The 20,433-nt window shown below is 43.0% G+C and overlaps 1 protein-coding gene across 1 annotated transcript in view; it reads left to right on the plus strand.

Moving 5' to 3' along the window:
- SLC1A5 (solute carrier family 1 member 5) overlaps positions 1-17,258 on the plus strand; it is a 73,709-nt gene extending 56,451 nt beyond the window's left edge. Inside the window, exon 8 of the mRNA XM_044055625.1 lies at positions 15,614-17,258. Within this exon, the coding sequence (XP_043911560.1) occupies positions 15,614-15,848 (235 nt within the window). The 3' untranslated portion in view covers positions 15,849-17,258. The remainder of the gene's footprint in view (positions 1-15,613) is intronic.
- Positions 17,259-20,433: the final 3,175 nt, after the last annotated feature.

Raw genomic sequence — 20,433 nt, forward strand, 5'->3', positions numbered from 1 at the left:
TAAAAGCGTCAGCCGACGCCATCTTCCTCAGTCTTTCTTGCCGCGTGGTGCCCGAAGCAGAAGCAGTTCGCAAGTGCCGGTTGGCCAGCTCCTGTAAATCAGCTAAACCGAAAACTTCAAAAGCTAAGTACCCCGTTGGGGACTCTTTCTTGCCTCAGCCGATGTCAGATAAAATTAATAATTGCTTAACTTGTGGGAAACAAATACCTCATAAGGATTTCCACTCTTACTGCCTCCCTTGCCTAGGCCCAGACCACGACGTCTCGACCTGTTCAGCCTGTGCTTCCTTCAACCGACGCACTCTTAGACGTCGGGCGGAGTTTGCAGAGGAATTTTTTTGGGGCTAGTTTTGCTTACAATATGCCGTCGGAGACTCCGGCTTCACATTTAACAAAGAAACGGAAGGACAAGGACCGACACACGCGGCCCGCGGTTTCGGCTGAAACCACGGCCAGGCCTACCGCGAGTGTCTCGGTCTCGGCTGAAACAGAGTCCTTGGTACTTCCGACCACCGAAACCGTACAACCGACAACCTCGGCCCCGGAGGCCACTACTGTATCGGTTATTGAATCTCCATTAGAATCTGGTGTCCAGGAACCTTCCAACACCATTCCCTTAGACAAAAACTACACCAGCACATGGTGCAGCCAGGCCTCCTGCATCCATGTCCATAAAGGCATTTTCTAGGGCTAAAGCTGCTAAACACTCAAAATCTATGCCTCCCAGGGTTATCCCTCAGGGACCCACTACAGGTTCTCAGATCCTTAGTCTAGCAGAGGACCTTATTTAATTAATTAGGGGCTCAAAGCCTCATCCGGACAGGGGCTCTCAACCTCCTACAGAAAAAAGGCCCAGGGTTGAGCCCTCTGATCCCCACTCCTCAGATGAGGCCTCTGATGGCTGTGCTCTCTTGGACTACCAGGAGGCGGCTTTTTCGGCCTACGAGGATTCTGATGCAGAGGAATCTATACCTTCGGCCTCCCCTCCTGAAGAGCTGTCCTTTGGGGAAACTCTGCACACTGAGGGAGCATTTCCAATGGCAGGGCCAGGAATTCTCTGATTCCAAAAAGAGATTAAGGACTTTCTTGCATTTGCCTCAGCATAGACCTTTGGCTATTCCCCCTGTTTTGAATGTCATTGATGATGTGTACTCTGAGTCTAGCACAACCCCTGACACTCTCCCTCCGGCTCCTGCCAAACCCGATAGGTATTATAGGGTCCCGGAATCACATCTTTTCCTTTACGAGGCCCACTCTGCTGATCCAGAAACTATTTCCCAGGGCCCTAAAGGGGTTGCAACTGCCACTACAAAAAATCCACTCCCCTCTGAAAGGGAGTCCAGGGCTTTAGAGCGATGGGGTAAAAAAGTGTATACTTCTGCTACCCTTTCTATGAGGGCTTTAAATTGTCAATTTCATATGATACAGTACCAAGAGTATTTGTTAGATGAATTGCATCAAAAACTGTCTTCACCCGAACCCCTAGATCGCAAATCACTTCAGGATCTGGTACATAACTCTCAACAGGTTAGCAACCATTTCTTGCAGTGTGGTTATGATGCATTGGAAGCTTCATGTAGGTCAGCTATGACAGGTGCAGTCATACGTAGGCATGCTTGGCTGAAGGAACAATCTCTGCCAGACCATGTTAAAGCAAAGCTTCTGGATGCTCAGCTGGAAAAGCAAAAGTTATTTGGCTCCACTGCTCAAGAGGTCTTAAAGAAATTTGAAGAAAAGGCAAAATCTGTACAAACAGCCAAAGACTTTCTGCAAGTACAACCACCAAGATTCAGCAGAAATTGGCCTTCCAAGAACTGGTCCTTTCCAGACACAGAGAGATTTCAGAGAGGCAAGAACAGGCGTGCCAGAGGTAGAGGGCAAGCTAGAGGCTCCTACAGAGGACGTCAATGGCAGCCTCCCAACCAGAGAGGTAGTGCAGGGCCTACAACTGCTGCACAAGGACAGACTCAATGACTTTACTTTGACACCGCCAACCAGGGCTCAATTGGAAGCACCTTTTGGCGGAAAGCTTTCCTTATTCTCAGAAAATTGGCACATTATTACAAGGGACAAATGGACACTACAAATAATAGACAAAAGGATACAGGTTCCATTTCCACACATTACCAAAAAGAAAAGGCATGCCAGACCTGCCACCATATCAAAGGGCAGAGGCTTTGAAACAAATCTCCAACTTAATGCAAATGAAAGCTATAGAAAAGGTTTCTCTCTCAGAACAAGGCCAAGGATTTTACTCCAGACTATTCCTTGTTCCAAGAAAAGAAAAGCAATGGAGGCCTATTCTCGACTTGTCCGCACTCAATACTTATCTCATTGTGCCAAAATTCAAAATGCTGACTCTACAGCAACTCCTTCCCATGCTGGGCAAGGGGTCTTGGCTGGTAACTCTGGACCTCAAGGAGGCATACCTGCATGTCCCTATCAGACAAAGCTGCAGAAGACACCTCAGATTTCTTGCAGGTTCAGAGCATTATCAATTCTCAGCATTGCCCTTTGGCTTGTCTGCTGCACCCAGAGTATTCACGAAATGCCTGGCATCAGTAATTGCACACTGCAGGCTTCAGGGGATGCAAATATACCCGTATCTGGAGGACTGCCTTATACAAGCGGACAGCCAACAAACTTTGGTAAAACACTTGAATTGTACCATCCACCTACTTCAGGCCTTGGGATATACAGTCAACATTCACAAGTCAAGACTTGTTCCATCCCAAAGAATAACTTTTCTGGGTGCGAATCTAGACACAACCACCCAAATGGCTTTCCTCACAGAAGAAAAACAAAGTCAACTACCGGATTACTTCAAAAATCTGTCAAGACAAACTCAGCTGACTGCAAGGAAAATCCTGCAGGCCCTGGGTTACATGGCTTCTTGCATTCTTCTGATTCCACAAGCAAGGCTACATATGAGGAAACTGCAATGGTACCTAAGGAGTTTATGGACTCAGCACAGTCACAGCTTGGAAACTTTGATACCACTCATCCCATGCCTTCAAAGGGAATTTCTGTGGTGGGCTCAAGCAAGCCAGTCAAACAGGGGTCTGCCTTTCAGCAAACCAATAGCCAGCCAGACCATTGCAACGGATGCTTCAGACCACGGATGGGGAGCGCACATGGAGGGAAGGTGCATTCAAGGACTATGGTCACAAAAAGAGCTACGCATGCACATAAACCAAAAGGAAATGCTGGCAGTGATACATGCAATCGAGGCCTTCAAGCTCTTTCTACATCAAGGCCACCTGCTAATAAGGACAGACAACACCACAGTTATGTGGTACATAAACAAGCAAGGAGGCACCCATTCCTACCCTCTTTGCAGACTGGCTATGAATCTATGGGAACTTTCTTTGACACTCAATATAGAGCTGCAATCCCAGTTTGTGCCAGGAAAGGACAATATACTGGCGGACAGCTTAAGCAGGAACATCATGGATGCACACGAATGGATGCTGCACCCAGACATCTTCCATCAGATAACACAATCATGGGGGAGACCGGACATAGACCTCTTTGCCTCCCCTCACAATCATCAGCTGAAGAAATTCTGCTCAAGGACATACCACCCACAGCATGGAAAGTGGATGCTCTCTCTTTCAGCTGGAGAACTCTAACAGTGTATGCATTCCTACCTCTTCCATTAATGACCAAGGTCTTACTGAAGATCAGGGCAGAGCGGCCAAGAGTGATTCTGATAGCTTCAGACTGGCCAAGACAGCACTGGTACCTGTTGCTAAAGAGCATGTCACGGCGAAACCATGGCTTTTTCCACAATGGCCACTTCTCCTGACACAGCATAATTAAAAAACTCTGCATTCCAACCTGAAAACATAGCAACTAACTGCCTGGAAAATACCTTGATTCATCACCAGGATAAGCTATCCAAGAGAGTGAAGGATATCATCATGGAAGCTCGCAGGCCTTCCACAAGAAAGGCATACTCAGCAAAATGGAAAAGATTTCACACTTGGAGCACCGCAAAGGGCCTAGATGCAAAAGTTATGAGCATGGCACATATCCTGGAATATTTGGCAGAAATGCTCCACAATGGCCTGTCTTACTATTCCATTAAAATTCATGCTTCAGCAATTTCAGCAGAGTACAATACTGATCCACCTGTCTTCTCTCATCCTCTCCTAAGACAGTTTCTAAGAGGAATTAAAAACATCAATCCTCCAAGGAAACCACCAGTGCCTACTTGGGACCTTCACTTCGTGTTGGAAAAACTAACACTGCCTCCCTTTGAACCAGCAGCATCTGCTGAACTACAGTTCCTGTCTTGGAAGACTGCTTTCCTTCTGGCCATAACCTCAGCAAGAAGAGTATCTGAGTTACAGGCCCTCATGGCAGTGCAGCCATTTCTTATCTTTCATCAAGACAGAGTATCTTTCAGAACCAATCCTTCATTTATGCCAAAGGTGGTATCCAGGGTCTCATTAAACCAAGCTATTCACCTGCCTACCTTCTTTCCAAATCCATAAAACAAAGTGGAAAAGCTTCTGCACACCCTGGACATACACAGACAGTTGCGCTACTACTTGGACAGAACTAAAAGTTACAGAAAAACTGACCAGCTGTTTGTAGCATATGCTGCTGGTGCACAAGGAAAAGCAATTTCAAAACAGACAATTTCTAAATGGATAGGGAGTTGCATTCGTTTTTGTTCCTCCTTTCATGGAAAAACTGTGCCAGCTAACATTAGACCTCATTCGACCAGAGCCACAGCCACCTCCACAGCCTTCTTAAGAGGGGTGGCTACCAAGGACATTTTAGAAGCTGCTACATGGAGCTCCGTGCATACATTTTCCAAGCATTACAACTTACCTTTATATTCCAGATCCCGAGCAGGCTTTGCTACGGCAGTCCTGCAGGGCATTTTAGCTACACCATCCTTTACATAGATCCTCCACCCCCAGATTGGCTATGGTATTCTACCCATATGTGATGACTGCAGATGCATCCTTGAAGGACATAGTACAGTTTTGTACCTACCATAAATGTAGATGTCCGATAGGTATGCATCTGCAGGCTAGTGGGGGTTATCTATTATGGTGTATTTGGTTTATTTATTTATATATATATATATATATATATATATATATATATATATATATATATATATATATATATATATATATATATATATATATATATATATATATATATATATATATATATATATATATATATATATATATATATATATATATATATATATATATATATATATATATATTTATATATATATATATATATATATATATATACTTATGTATATATTTCTGTGCATGTTTGGAATCTATTTCATTTCTCCAAATTTAGCCTTCCTTAGAGGGCACCTGGCATCTGGGGCAAGAAAAACTGAGGAAGATGGCGTCAGCTGACGCTTTTATACCCCGGGCGCTCTGACGTCGGGGAAAGGGCGACATCAGCCGACGCCGGACCCAGACTTTGGAATACGGCCGGCCGAAGGGCTGCCTGAGGCAGGACAACCCATATGTGATGACTGCAGATGCATACCTATCTGACATCTACATTTTATGGTAGGTACAAAACTGTACTTTCCTGACTCTGTGGGTGCTAACTTTTTTGATCCCCTTCAGACACCACTACTCAGAGGACGTGCTTTCAGTCCTGAGGGAGGCCAAGAAACCTACAACCAGAAAATCTTATCTAGCTAAATGGGAAAGATTTACTAAGTGTTGTCTAGACAAGGGAAGGGACCCTTGCATTACTGACCCCCCCCAGTTCAACTGATAAAAAATGGACTTTCCTATTATTCAGTGAAAGTACACCCTTTCTGTAATATCAGCCAGCTTGCCTCTTGACCCCCCCCCCTTGATGTAAAACCCTTTCTTAAAGGGGTGTTACACCTTAGACCTCCAAAAAAGCCGATCCCTCCACCCTGGGACCTTAACTTCATCCTGGAAAAGCTTACCCAACACCCATTCGAACCTGCTGGGATAGCTTTCCTTCGGATATGTACATGGAAAACAGTCCTTCTAGTGGCTATCACTTCAGCCAGAAGGGCTTCTGAGATGCAACCCTTAATGGCTTGCCCCCCCCCCCCCTACACACACACACACACACACACCACGTTACACAATGATAAAGTCACCCTGAGAACTAACCCCGCCTTTATGCCCAAGGTGGTCAAATGACTTGTCATAAACCAATCCATCCACCTTCCCATCTTCTTTCTCTCTCCCACAAAGGAAGGGGAGAGGATACTCCACTCCCTGGATGTACACAGGCAACTAAGATTTTACCTGGACAAAACTAAATCCATTAGGAAATCTAAACAACTCTTTGTTTCCTTCCATCCCAGAGCATTGGGCAAGGCAGTCTCCAAACAAACCATCGCATGTTGGATCAGGAAAGGCATCTGTCTTTACTACTCCCACCACAGGGAAAAAAACCCCCGTGGGAGTAAAGGTCCATTCCACAAGGGCAGTGGCTGCCTCCAAGGCTTTCCTGAAGGGGCTGGACACTGCTTCCATTATGGAAGCAGCCACATGGTCTACTGTCCACACTTTCACCAAACATTACAAGCTAGACCAAGTCTCCAGAGTACGTGCAGGATTCGCCACCCACTCATCTAACTAAGCCGTGGTGCTCTCCCACAACAAGACTACTGCAACATAGGAATAGAAGGACATAGAATAGTTGTGTAAAATGTTACCATAACCATAGCTGTCCTTCTCTTCCATGTTGCAGTATTCCTTCCCACCCACCAATAACCCCCTCATCATTCATTTTTCATTCATTTTTCATCCCAGCATCACCCTGGACCTATCTATGCTACAGAAGGACTCCAGGGTCCCATACCTGACACCACTAGCACCTACTCCTGCTGGGCCTTCTACTCTGCCTGCTTAGCTTCAAGTTCTGAGGATTGTTTATAGGTTGATACTAGGCTATCTGCTCTAGGGCATTTATAAGCCTAGCCAGAGTGTGTTTGGCTTTCACCACCCTTTTAGATTAGTTGACTGTGCCTCTGTATAGTAGGTCACAGAAGATAGCCCTTTTAAGGTTAGTTTACTGTGCCTCTGTCTAGTAGGGACACAGAAGAGATCCCAGGGGTAAACCTACGATCTCTCATCCACTCGTCAAGATTTCTCTTGAAGAGGGTCATTGAGGGGCTTTGCCTAACATGGATTGGGATTTTGTTCCAGAGTGAGGGGAGCCTCTTGGATATGACTCTGTCCCTCCAGCATGTCCTATTTATTTCTGTGCTGAGGTTCAAGTCCCTGGAGCATGTGGCTCTAAGGGATTTGGATTTCCTGAGGTGGAGCATGTCCATTAATTCTGGTTTGGACATGGCTTTATACTTCAGGCACAGATCGCCTCTGAGTAGGCAGTAAGCAACTGAGTAGAGCTGGAGTTTCTTTAGCCTAACTGCGTAGGGCATCTGTTTGAGTCCCTTGATCCTCTTGGTGAGGTAGTTTTGGTGTCTTTCCAATTGCAGGTGTCTGGTAAGGTACATCTCAAATGGGGCATTGTATTCAATTATGGGCCTGATGAGTGATGAGTAGAGGGGCACAATGACCTCACTTGATCTAGACGTGAACCCTTTCGTGATAAGGTGGGCTATGTAGAAGGTCTTTCTAACCACTTTGGCAACATGATTGTCAAAGGAGATATTGCTATTTACTTGGGTCCCCAAATCTCTAATTACTTCTTCCGTACTTAATGGATTACCACCTGTGTGGTAATTTGTGGGCACTTTGTTTTTCCCAAAGGGGATGACTATGCACTTTTTGGCATTTAGCTTTAGGCCATGGCTCGGGCACCAGTTATCCATCTCTGAGAGACCCTTTTGGAGGATGCTTGTGTCAGTCGGCGAGTCGATTATGGCACCCAGTTTGCAGTCATCTGCGAACTTGGTCAGCCATAGTCCTCCCGTGTTAGCCTGTACCTCAGAGAAATATATACCGAACAAGAGAGGTCCCAGGACTGAGCCCTGTGGGACGCCACTTGTAACTGGGTCAGAGTCTGACATGGCACCTGCAATTCTGACCATGTGGGTTCTATCCCTGAACCAGTTTGCAACCCATCTTGTGACATAGGGGTTGGTATTTAAGCTGGTGAGCTTATTTATGATGCCCGAGTGGGGTATTGTCGATGGCTTTTGAGAGGTCCAGGTAGGCTGTGTGGACTACCTTCCCTTCATCTATGGCCTTGGTGACCGTTTCAAAGAAGTCGACCAGGTTCAAGAGGCAAGATCTGCCCTTATAGCCGAATTGGGTAGGATCCAGTGTTTGGAGGTTCCCAATGTCTTTGTTTATGAGTTCCATGATGATACGCTCCATAGCTTTGCCGACCAGGCTAGTCAGGCTTATAGGGTGATAGTTTCCGGAATCCGTTTTGGCACCACCTTTGTGGAGAGGGACCACTGTTGCTGTACGCCATTCCTTTGGTACATATCCTGTAGTAAGGCTGAGATTGAACAGTGACTTTGTGAGGGTTCAGTTCTTCTTGGACCTCGTGTAAGACGCCGCCCGGGACTGCATTGATGCAGTGTTTTTTGCTTTGGAGTGGGCAGCTCTCACCTGTGCATCTGTGATATCACGGAGGCTACACTCTGTTGGGATAGACATTTGCTCTTTTGGGGGGGGGGGGGAGTTTGCACTGAACCTGTCTGCCAGGATGTTGGCAATGTCTGTGGGTTCAGTGTGTTTTTTCATTTTGCACTAACTCAGAGCATATGTGGGAGTTGCCACCCAGGTTCCTGACATAACTAAAGAAGGCCTTGTGATTATCTTTAGCATCTTGTGCAATTTTTCTTTCGAAGCTGGCCTTAGATGATTTTATGAGGGATCATAGTTTCTTGCTAGTGCTGATCAGAGATGCCTTCCTTTTTTGGGATTTTGCTCTATCATGTAGTGGCTTCCTCCTCCTGTTGTATAGCTTATTTATGGCTGGGGTCCACCAGACAGGTCTCCTGCCTTTGGAGGAGTGAGTCTTGGTTTTATTTGGGATAGCACAATCCATGCATTCCTGTAGGTGTCCATAGAATGCGTTTGTAAAGGATTCTGCGGTTTGAGCCGTATTTTCTACTGGCCCGGGGCTTTGAAGGATTCCACTTCGGTTTTGTGAAGTGTGAAGTTTGCTTTTGAGAAGTTCTTCACCGTGGTTTCCTTGGCTGGGGCTGGGGACGGGATATGGATGTCCAGTGAGATTAATTTATGGTCAGATTTTACCAGCGAGGGGTATACCTCTGGTATGGAACATAGAATCCCCATGTTGGTGATGATCAGGTCCAATATGTTTTCTCCTCTTGTGGGAGTGGTGACCAGTTGTTCCATAGCATTTGAGTTTATAAATTCTAGGAACCGTTGGGCGAGGGTGTTGGGGCTTGAGTAGTGCTCCCAGTCTATGTTTGGGTAGTTGAAGTCACCCAATATGATGGTGTTTGGAGAGACCTTCATATTCTCCAGTGTTCTCAGGAAAGCCGAGTGGGGTTCCCGAGTTTGGGAGGGTGGTCTGTAGCAGGCTACAAACTGAAAGGCAGTTTTGCCCACTGTTAGTTGCACATGGATGGTCTCCGATGCTTCGTGCAGTGCCACTAACCTGGAGGTGTGGGTGTCTTTGATGAATACGGATACTCCCCCTCCTTTTGTGGTTCGGTCCGAGTTTTGGGGCCGAAAAGCATGGTATGAGGTATAACCTGGTAGTGCTGGGGTGCTCTCGGGAGCCTTGAACCAGGTTTCTGTTACTGCACATATATCGATATTCTCCATACTGAGGAGAGCCTCAAGTGTGTGCATCTTGAGGTTTAGACTTCTGGCGTTGAGCAGCATTACCCATAAGTTTCTTTTTCCTTGTGTTGTCTATGTAGGTGGGTTTGTCTTGAGCCTTGCCTAAAAAAGGCACTATGGGGGTGGCAAGAGCCTTAGCCAGTATTCGAAAACCCAGGGGTGACGGGTACAAGCCGTCCCTAACGAAGCAACGTGGCTTGTCGAGCATGTCATCCCAGGCTGACAGACACTGGATCCCCTTTGAATGACACCAATACTTTAGCCAATTGTTAAAATTGATCATTTTTGTCTTTATACTGTGGCATCATTCTTGGTGAGGGTAAGATGCTACTCAAGGTCAGGGTCATACCGGCCTGGGCTACATGATCAGAGAGCTCCTCTGTCTCGTTTCATGTAGTCCAGGGAGGTACATCTCATGTCATTCACACCAGCATGGACAGTGACGGAGTCCTATTTGTACTTGCTTTGGAGTGACCTGAGTGCATGTGTTATGTGGCGGATCCTGGCACCCGACAGGCAGCTTACAGTGACCTTCTCCTTGTTCAGCCTGGTGAGTGGGACGTCAGTGTGTCTGACAATAGAGTCACCTATTACAAGTGTATTAGGTGTGTTTAGCCTTAAGGGCTGTGACTGTGTGGCACACTGACTTTGTGAACTATGTGATACGTGAGTATTGCTGTGGGGTAGCAGTTGCTTGGAAGTCTGCTTTGGAGGTCTCAGCTGCTTGGGCAGATTTTTATTTAAAGCGTCCGATTATGTTTTTGTGCGTTTGTGTTTGGTTTGCTGTTGCGATAGGTCTATGTGAGACTGGATTTGTGGTGCGTGGTTACATTCTCCTCCTGACTGACTGCGACAGTACTGGGTTGAGAGAGCTCAGCCTCCAGTTTGGCTATATAGTTGCATCTCACATATATTTGAGCTTGTTGAGAGGAGGAGAGGGTGGTCTGTGTACATAAGGCAGTTGTAACATTGCCTCAAGATTCCCAGATTCACCAGCTGGACTGGAGAGTAAACCCGAAACTGACTTTTGGACATGCCAGAATAGTATAAGGAACTACTTTTTGACTGATCAAAAAGGACCAATAGTAGTTAAAGGGAGTATAAGAGGGTGTAGTGCTTTAGTTTATTAGTGCTTACTTGTAAGATTACTTATACGAGCAACTATTAGTGCTTACTTGTAAGATTACTTATATGAGCAACTGCAGGGCTTTAGAATGAAAATAGAGTGCTTACTTTGAGATTTAGAACAGTTCTAAGGGAAAAAGTGAAGAGCAGACTTTGGGGAGCCGGGAAGAGTTTAAACCCGTTTAAGTGGCACTGCCCGATGCCGCGCTATGCGCAAATCGTGCAAAACCACGCAAATGCGGGTATTAAAGCAGGGAAACTGATAGAGATAGGAATTGACCCAAAACGGCCAATACGCTACTAGTTTCAGGGCTGAGACCACTCCTCCAGGGACAGATAGGCTGCTCAAAGCTCCCCACTCTCACTGGTGAACAGAGAAGCTTCCTCCTATCCAAGTAAGGATATGGGCAACACAGGAAACTTTTTCCACAGTCCAGAATTCAGCAAAACCTGAAATCTGGACTAATCTATTTCAGCAAAGGTGGGAAAAGAGAATATATATATATATATATATATATATATATATATATATATATATATATATATATATATATATATTTTTTTTTTTTTTTCAGGAAACAGCAGAAAAACATACAGAAAACACTGTAAATGCTATAAACAGGCTAGCGCAAGAGGTCTGAAGGCTATGTCATTGATTAGAAAAGGGATGCCGTTTTAAATTACTGTAAAAAGGCTAGATGAGGAAGGCAGGTATATAGCAATCAAAAAAACTGACAGATCCTCTAATTTCTGTTAATAGACTGCTGCTCCTCCACCCTCCATGGCAACTGCAAATACTGGCAAGTCTGTCTAGAGAGTGGATATAATTTCAGGAGGATGTCACCTTGTGGGTAGGGTACTGGAATTTAGTTTGCGCTAGAGACAAAGTAAGCTTGGTACCTAGAATGCAGGGTCAGTCAGTGGAGTAGGCAAAGTTTTGTCTAGATACTTGCCAGTGATCGTTGTGATGATATACGTGGGGCAAAGGATGCCAAGGTCAAGATGCAAAATTGTTGAAGGTTAGATAATATAATAATGACCAAACAGCAGAGAGAAAGTAGAGAATGGGGACTCATTCCAGTTGGATTAACAAATCTCACGCTCCTTTTGTTAATGGAGTTTGACTTGGGTAAGGAGGTCGTAGGGAGATTATGTAGGATGAATCTTTCTATGGAAGGGGAAAGAATTTGTGAACAGTCTTGGCACCATGTTTAAAGGATAAAGGAGTTGGGTGCCCAAAGAGTATTGGAAATATGGTAAAAAAATAAAAAAAAAATTGAGGGACTTATTAGATTTCTTGAAAGTCCAGAATATAAGTCAGCAAAATATCATGAATGCTAATTTTGGTGAGGTCAACAGGAAATATTAGGAGCACAGGAAAGTATGACTGCAGGAAATGTGAGGAGCACAGGAAAGTATGACTGCAGGAAATGTGGAGAGGAGGAGAGTAAAGGTGCTTAAAGAAGATTTAGACTAATTTAAAACAGTATAATAGGAATAAAGGAAGAAGAACCCTCAGAGTTAAAAACTTTGTGATTGATTAACCAGAAATAATTGACTGTCCAGCTTAAGCAGCAGACAGATGACAGGGCAGTCTGTAAAATAGCTGGCACAAGAAATGGACACTGCTGTGTCGCACCTTTTGATATTTTTGTGATTTACAGAATATTATGCATCAGAATATCAAGATGACTGTTATCCAAGTAGATAAACTTTTAACTTGAACATAAAAGGTAACTGACTGAAGAGGTGACTGAAGATAAAGTAGAAACAAATCTGAAGAGCAGAGACAAAGGAAGAAATCATTTAAGATGAGGTGTGTATGGGGATAAGTGAAAAGAGGAGAGTTTTGTGTAAGACTTCACAGAACTTGTGAATCAGATTGTTAGTGTAGGATTCCTCCTTCCTGGGACAAAAAAGGTCCAAATGAAGCTAATTCATATAAGCTGGTTTCCATCCTAAAGCACAGATACAAGTTATTCACTTCAATAATAACTAATAGGGTAGCAAAATTGAATTCTTCCACAGCTTATATGTGAGAATCAAATGTGATTTGTTATGGCATTAACATTTTATAACTTGATAAACACTTTCCTGTTTATAGAAGATGCTAATGAATAGTCTTATCCATTCCTAGTTGCTAATATTGGGGAAAAAGCATTTGACATGGTGGATTGGGAGTTCTTATTTAGGGTGTTGTACTATGTGGGATTTCCAAAACAATTTCTGAACTTAGTTGTGGTACTGTGTAAGGGAGCTTACAGCTGCAATAGAAGTAGTGAGCTGCATATTCAAATCCACTGGGATACAGAGGGAAGCTAGATGGGGCTGATCACTTTCCTCGTTGTTTGCTTTAACCTTGCAACCTTTAGCAGTTATGAAGGGAGTATGTTTACATGGTACATGGTGCAGGAAAGGGAATACAAAATCTCATTCTCTGCAGACCTGTAATTTATTTGGTAGCAAAGAATGAAGACATGATATTATCAGAATTACTGTGGTTTTAAAGGATCTTTGGCAATAAAATCAATGAGTAAAAAAACTAGTTCTGTTAGTATGACTGTAACCTGGCCCCGTGACTGATAGCACAGTACTTCCTTCTAAACAGGCCTAGAGTACGTAGGACCTGCACGAAGAGCATAAGTAAAGCTGTTATATAAGGAGATCCTCAGCATACTGGAAGATTTTGTGGTGGCACCATGGAAGGAGTTTGCTACTTTCCTAAAGAGACTGTCATCGAGATTTTTATGGCAGAACCTAAAACCTAGAATTTGTTACGGTATATTAACTTTACATTCTACATGAGGTTGAATTGGAGTGCCAGGCCATTTGTATATAATGGCTACTAGGTTGAAGTTGTTTCATTTAGTACTCACTTTGAGTTATGGGGTGGAGGGGTAGAATTTATTTATGGATGAAGTAGGGGGACTGTGTGGTATAGGATAGAAAAGATTAGCTCAGAAAAACAATGAATAGGGACTTAGGGAGGTAGTGACAGAAGTAGTGTAGAACATTAAAATGACGAAACAAGAATGGAAAATTGGCAAAAAAAAGTTAAGGGCAGTCAGGGAATCTGATTTGTAGCACCAAAGGAAAACCGGATCAGAAGGATGCCTGGAACTCGATATACTGGGAACAGCTCTGTAATAGTGGGTCTCTACTGACATGGAAACAATTTTGAGATACAGTTAGAGGTCAAGTTATCAGTTAAACTTTGTTCTGGCTGTTATTGGCTAGACCAAAGAAGCTTAAACTATAAACAATTTATGATAAAAAGCATTGGCCTGGTTGGATTAGGTGGGTGTTAAAGGTCATAGCTAGATGGGGAAAGAGAGATGGCAAGTCAGGCGTATAAAGACTTGTTGGGCACCAGGGTAAAAGAGAACACTATAGAAGATGTTGGAGAAAGAATGCTTGTCATACGTAAAGTAGAGTAAAATTGGTTTAATCATAAATCTTAGCTATGCCACTAGATCCAGCAAGTTTAGATTTTTGGATGACCGTGTTTGTTTAAATACTTTTGTTCTCGGTCTCTGAAATTTTATCCAAGGAATACAGACTTCAAAGTGCTAGAGATTTGTCGCAAACAAAGTAGGAGAATGGTCCTGTATATTCTGAGATTGTGCAACGGTTTACACTTACAAGAGATTTGTAATGAGATTTAGCCAGGCCAGGAGGTAATAGTTAGGGTCAGTTATTTTTGGTTCATAGGATGATACAAAGTTTGAGCAAGACGGACTTGTTATTTATCCTGTTAATATTAGCAGTGAAAAGAGCAATAATTTCTTATCTGGAAACAAACATGAAACTTGCTTGAGAAGATTTAATAACATTAATGTATTCAATCCAGAAACCTTAACTAGAAACATCCGGTATGCACTTAAAACAAAAAATGCAAGAGAAATAAAGAAATAATCTCTTTGGTCAAGAATGGAACCAAAGGATCCTGCTAAGGAATATATATATATATATATATATATATATATATATATATATATATATATATATATATATAAATATATCTGAAGTTAGATGCACATTTGAATTTGTTGCGATTTTTATGTATCATTTTATGTTCTACTAACCACTGTGTTTGTTCTGCTAACCACAGTCAGAAATAGCTAGTTGTCTTTGCATACTTTAACATCTTGTCTGACAACTTTGTTACTAATATTATAAACAACAAGAAACTATCTTAACTTGCAACATTTACTGTATATATACTGTTAATAATCAATGTCTTGTTATTGTATTAAAGCCAACCACCTGTAATGTTTACTATTGCTGCAACTTTGTATCTCTCTATTTATCCTGTACATGATGTGGAGCTTTTCTCCCCGGGCATCCGCTGAAAAAGGACCTGCGTCCAGTCGGAATTTCCCAGTAAATAAATGTTGTTATATCTTGGTATTATAGTGGTATTCTATATTTTTAATAAATACACTGGAGCAATTGGGATGTTTGGTCTTTCTGCTCTCGTGGTGGCATTTGTTAGAAATAAGTGAGTACAATCGGTAGATGATATTCATTTAACTGGTTAATAGGTTCACAGTGTTTGGCATTGCAACTTTTTGTTGGTGGGGGGGGGGGTCCACTGTAAATGAAAAACCTTTACAAAAGGTAAGTTTGCAGAGCTTCATTTTGTACAGGACAATCTTTCTTGTGGGTGTAAGCTGTTGAGGCTAATTCATTTTTTTCATCTAATTTTAGAGACCGCACTTGTACTGTTCTCAACGTAGAAGGTGATGCTTTTGGTGCCGGGCTGCTACAGCATTATACTGACAGACTTGAAAAGAAAGAGCCAGTGGAAGAACTCAATGAAATTAAAACGGAACCAGCTGCTGCTACCAAGGAACCCGAAGAAGAAGGCACTCCACTTATCAAAAAAGACCTCAAAGTCACTTTGGAAGGCCTCCCTTCTTGTGAGAAGGAGTCTGTTATGTAACTGTTTATTTATTTATTTATTAGTGATGTACAGATGTTTATATTAATTTGGACAATAGACTTGAAAATGCCTGTTTGGCTTTATTTCTAAACACACAGGATGTTTAAAAAGAAGCTCATGGACAGTCAAAGCAAAAGCAAATGAGCTTAAATATTGCACAGTTTCAACACCTCCATGTTTTACCTTCTAGTTATTCCAAATTGAAGTGGTCAATTATTGTGTCAGAGTGCTGTTATGCCCTAGTTCTCTTTCATCAGTGCAAATTGAAGCACTTGTGCTGTACCTAGAATAGTATAAGAAGACTGAAATATGTTACCCCATGATTCTTCCTGGCCTGTGCAAGAGGCTATGTTTAAGCAAATTCTTCCTGGTGATAAGACTGAGCTGCATTCTTCCTGGTGATGAGACTGAGCTTCGGAGTACTTTGCATTATGCTCACATAGCATGTAGGGAGAAGATGGTTCCAGAGGGTACTTCATTCAAGTTTACGCTTGGAGTTAGTGTGGAAAGAACTGTAAAGGAAAATCAGGAAGGGAGTGAAAAATGCAAACTGTTCAGTTTTCAGAAATTATCTTTCAGTGTTATTTTCATTTGAGTGACTATCAAGTGCTGGATCTTGGTGGATTCTAATATTGTACGGACAACACTGCCTGGTTGCAACAACTAAGCTGAGATGGTCATTTACAATTCATTCTTGTTTAGTATGTGTCATCAGTTTTCCTATCATTTGGATTTGACATGGGAAGCGAGGAAACTTGGCACATTAGCCAGACAGAGGATTCAGCAACTGAAACCACAGAAAACAGGTCCCCTTTCCCACAGCTGTAGGCTTTTGTGATGCCGACTTGTGACACTAATGAATAGTGATGTGATCTGATTTTATGTGAAGAAATATTGTGCCTTGTTTTACATCATAATCAATGTTACAGCATTGCACAGTTATTTTAAGATGTGGAGGTTGTAATTTTATGATGTGTGGTCCTTCTAAATATTCCATATGTAAATGGCTGTTTTTGAAGCAACGGTGTTTTAGATGTAACTTTGTTAGTAGGGACCTATTGTCACATTATTATGGTGTCGTGTAAAATTCCTACTTGTGGTGATCTTGCATCTGATTCTGCACTACATTCGCAGTTCTGCAGGATACAGGTAAATACTTAGGTCGGTTATCTACAGTGGTAGTGTGTCATCAAAATCAATACTGTTTGTCTTTTGTGCATGTTGTAGAAGGACTGACAACAACACAGCTCTGATATTAATGACCTCTGTACTTTGTAATTGTAATAAGAAATAGATATATTTTTTATAAAAACCGGTTATGTTCTTTTGTGTTTAATACTGGAAAAACATTGCCAAATTTGACTTAGTTGTAAAAGGACCAGCTAAAAATAAAACAAAATGTACCTTGTATTTTTTAATCACTTTTTTTCTACTCTAGTATTGATGATATATGAAAATTCTATTTTTTTCTGTTTGAGTGTTAAACACACACAAAAAAATAACTACTGCATCTTATATTATCCCGTGTATACCCTTCGAATTATGGGATATTTGTTGCCAGGAAGATCTTATTCAGTAATTGATCACTGTTCCCAAGAGCTCTAGCTCCTTTTCCACTCCCTTCATCCTTCTGTCCTCTCTGTTTCTTCAGGTCTTGATTTGCCGCTTCAGCAGTCAGCATCACTTGGCCATCTTGCAGATAACTGCTAGTTTAAAAAAACATTTTTTAGCTCCTCTTGGCCCTCCCTTGAGCCTTTTTTCTACACAGTTTTTTTTTTTCATTTTTCTCCATCTTGAGCATGTTATAACAAGGAAAAAAAAGGAAAAAAATCTTAACAAGAAAAAAAAGTAAAAAATCTTAACTGTTTTTTTTTCTCTATGTATCCATAGTGTAATGTATTTATCTTGCGTTTTTTGTAGTTGTGGTACATTTTTGTTTCTATAATGCTGATTACGTTTTTCTTCATTATGGACAAGGGTTTTAATAAATGAATTCATTGTGGTCATAAATTCCTGCCTGGGATATTCACAACCTCCACATGGAATCCCTATGGCTGGAGCGTTTTCAGGTACTTGTGATATCTTTAATGGCTTTGGCCCTCACTGTCTCCATGAGAGAGAGGAAAAATTAGTTCTGAAGGGTCTTACTTTTTCTCTTCCTCAGACTTAAAAGCAAAGACAGTGATAAAGACAAAAAAGAGGAAGCTTGAGAAAATTAGAAAGATGAGAAGAGGAAAAAAGTCAGATTAAGCTCCGGCTTGAGATTCTTCTTTTTCCATTATAGACTGGCTGTTCCTCTATGGCTTTGGCATAGATTTCTTCAGTGATTTCCTTGTCTCCATTGCTAGAGCCTTCCCACACAAAGGTCAGTTATTTGTAATTTGCTTCCCCAAAAAGACGAGAGCTTTCCTCTCATCCCTCATCCACGTCTGTCTTGAGATTTACTAGGTCAGTCCTGAGCACCTCTGATTTTGACTGGGAAAGGAAGATGATTGCTTTTGTAAAGGCTGAAATTAACATAGGTCTCATCTAATCTCCCCATCTGTATCTAGGGTGGATATTTTGGCATCACTACTCCCATCAGAGAAGCTCCTTCCCCAGTATGTGTTTCAGGAAGAGAAGTTTCAGAGCTATCGTCTTTTCTGGGACTTCCCACATCGGGACCAGCAGGTACTTTTCCTTGTTGCCACCCGCAAAGTGTCCGACTCGCTCAGGAGTTCCTGACCCACTAACCCACCCCCCATCCCCTGATGAGAAGTTTCACTTTGAGGCCTTCAGGGCTGTCCACTGTACCACTTAGGTGATTCCTACCATCAATCATATGATGGGCCTGGTGGCTAAGAAGGTATGACTGAAGTCTGATGGCTGAGAAGTTATGCGGAAGAAAGTATTTCCTGCATACAAGATAGTCCTACCCTACCCATAGACATACAGTCCTGGAATAAGGGCCCCTCTGGTGGGCTGCATTATTGTCTGACAGTCCAGCAGTTCATTCTCCCAGCAGAAGGTCCCAACAGAGACATGATAAATCAGCAAACAGAGTAGTATTGCTGGAATTTAATTTATCCTCAAGTCTTGGTGAGTGTCTTCACGAGGTGGACTTTTTTTTTTTTTTTTTACAAAACCTCACCAAGACTACATATCTTGGACAGAGGTAGTATTAAACAAAATAGCTGGGTGCACAAATACCCAGAATAAAGAAAAAGATGATGTTATGTGATCCTATCTCGCCTACATTCTGAATGATGGGTTCGGAGCCGATCCCTCGGCTCCGACTCGGCACGCTTATGCCAAAGAGCAAAGTCTCTTATTGGCTGAGCTTACTATATCCCAGGATGCACCACTACCAGTCCCCCAGATCTCGTTTGCCGCTTCCCTGCGAAGACGTGGTCTCGAGCTGGCTGGGCTGAGTAGTTATTTTAACTAACTTTTTCTGTCAGTTTTTTGCTGTTTTTTGTCTCAAAAGCTGTTTTAACGGCTAACGCTCTTATTGTGTGTGTTTGGATTGTGAAAACTTGTTGTGTGATTGGGTTGAGTTTGATTTCGGCCCCCCCTTCATCTAGGGCCTTCCCGGTCAGTCAACCCTTCTAAAACTTTACAGGGTTTCAGAGTTCCCTGTCATTTGCGATCTTAAGCTATAACTGTAAGCCTATTTGTTTAGGTTGTCATCAGTAAATCAGTAGTTGTATTTTTTCCTGTCAAAAGTTACTGGAATTGTTTACTATAATGTCTCAGACTCCTAGGCCTTCGGGCTTTAAAAAATGTTCAAAATGTGGTTTCAAAATGTCTATCACAGACGATCATTCGCTCTGTGTGTATTGTTTAGGTGCAAAACACTTGCAGGAGTCATGCAGCGTATGTCACGCTTTTTCCTCAAGGGTCCTCCAGGAGAGGAAAAATAAATTGATTCTTAAGGGGTTAATCAAACCTTCCTTTGAAGAAGCCTTGGCATCCTCTCCTTCTCCAGCTAAAAAGAAAAGGGCGTCGGTTCCGACCAGTCCGTCGGATCCGACCGCCAAGAGACATAGGCAGGCCTCTCCTTCGGCTCCAAAGACTTGGAGCCGAGGTCGAACAGTCTGCCTCGATGCCACCAGTATCGACTCCTCTGGCTTCAGAGCCGATGGCTGGGGCATCGAGGCGGGTCACCTTCGCCGGCTCCACTGCTCGGAGCCGACAAGGGTCGCCGCTCAGACACTTCCTCCTCTGCGCGAAGTCTACCTCGGCACCGATGGAATCTGGTGTGTGTATTCCTCGGCGCCGCTACTCATCCCGTCGCCTCGGAGCCGGTCCCCTAGCCCTTTGGGGCCGTTGGAGAGGCCGTCTCGAACCCGCTCTGTTTCCTCTCGGTCTTGAGAATGTCAGATTCGATATAGACAGGGTGCTCCAAAGACTGTTCCAGTCCCCAGTCTTCCAAAAATTTGTTTCGTTCCGACCCAGTTGGCTTCGGAGCCGATGACCTTGGCCCACCCATTGCCATTCCTCCTCCGACTGCTTCGCCGCCGGAGCAGGTGCTGTTGGAGCCGGTGGAGATCTCAGGGTCGGCTCCGACCCTTACTCCAACCCGGGCCTTCGGGTCCGAGTTTGG

This window comes from Protopterus annectens, chromosome 1.part0 (genome assembly GCF_019279795.1).
Source record: "Protopterus annectens isolate FY-2018-M chromosome 1.part0, PAN1.0, whole genome shotgun sequence".
Classification (NCBI taxonomy): domain Eukaryota; kingdom Metazoa; phylum Chordata; order Ceratodontiformes; family Protopteridae; genus Protopterus; species Protopterus annectens.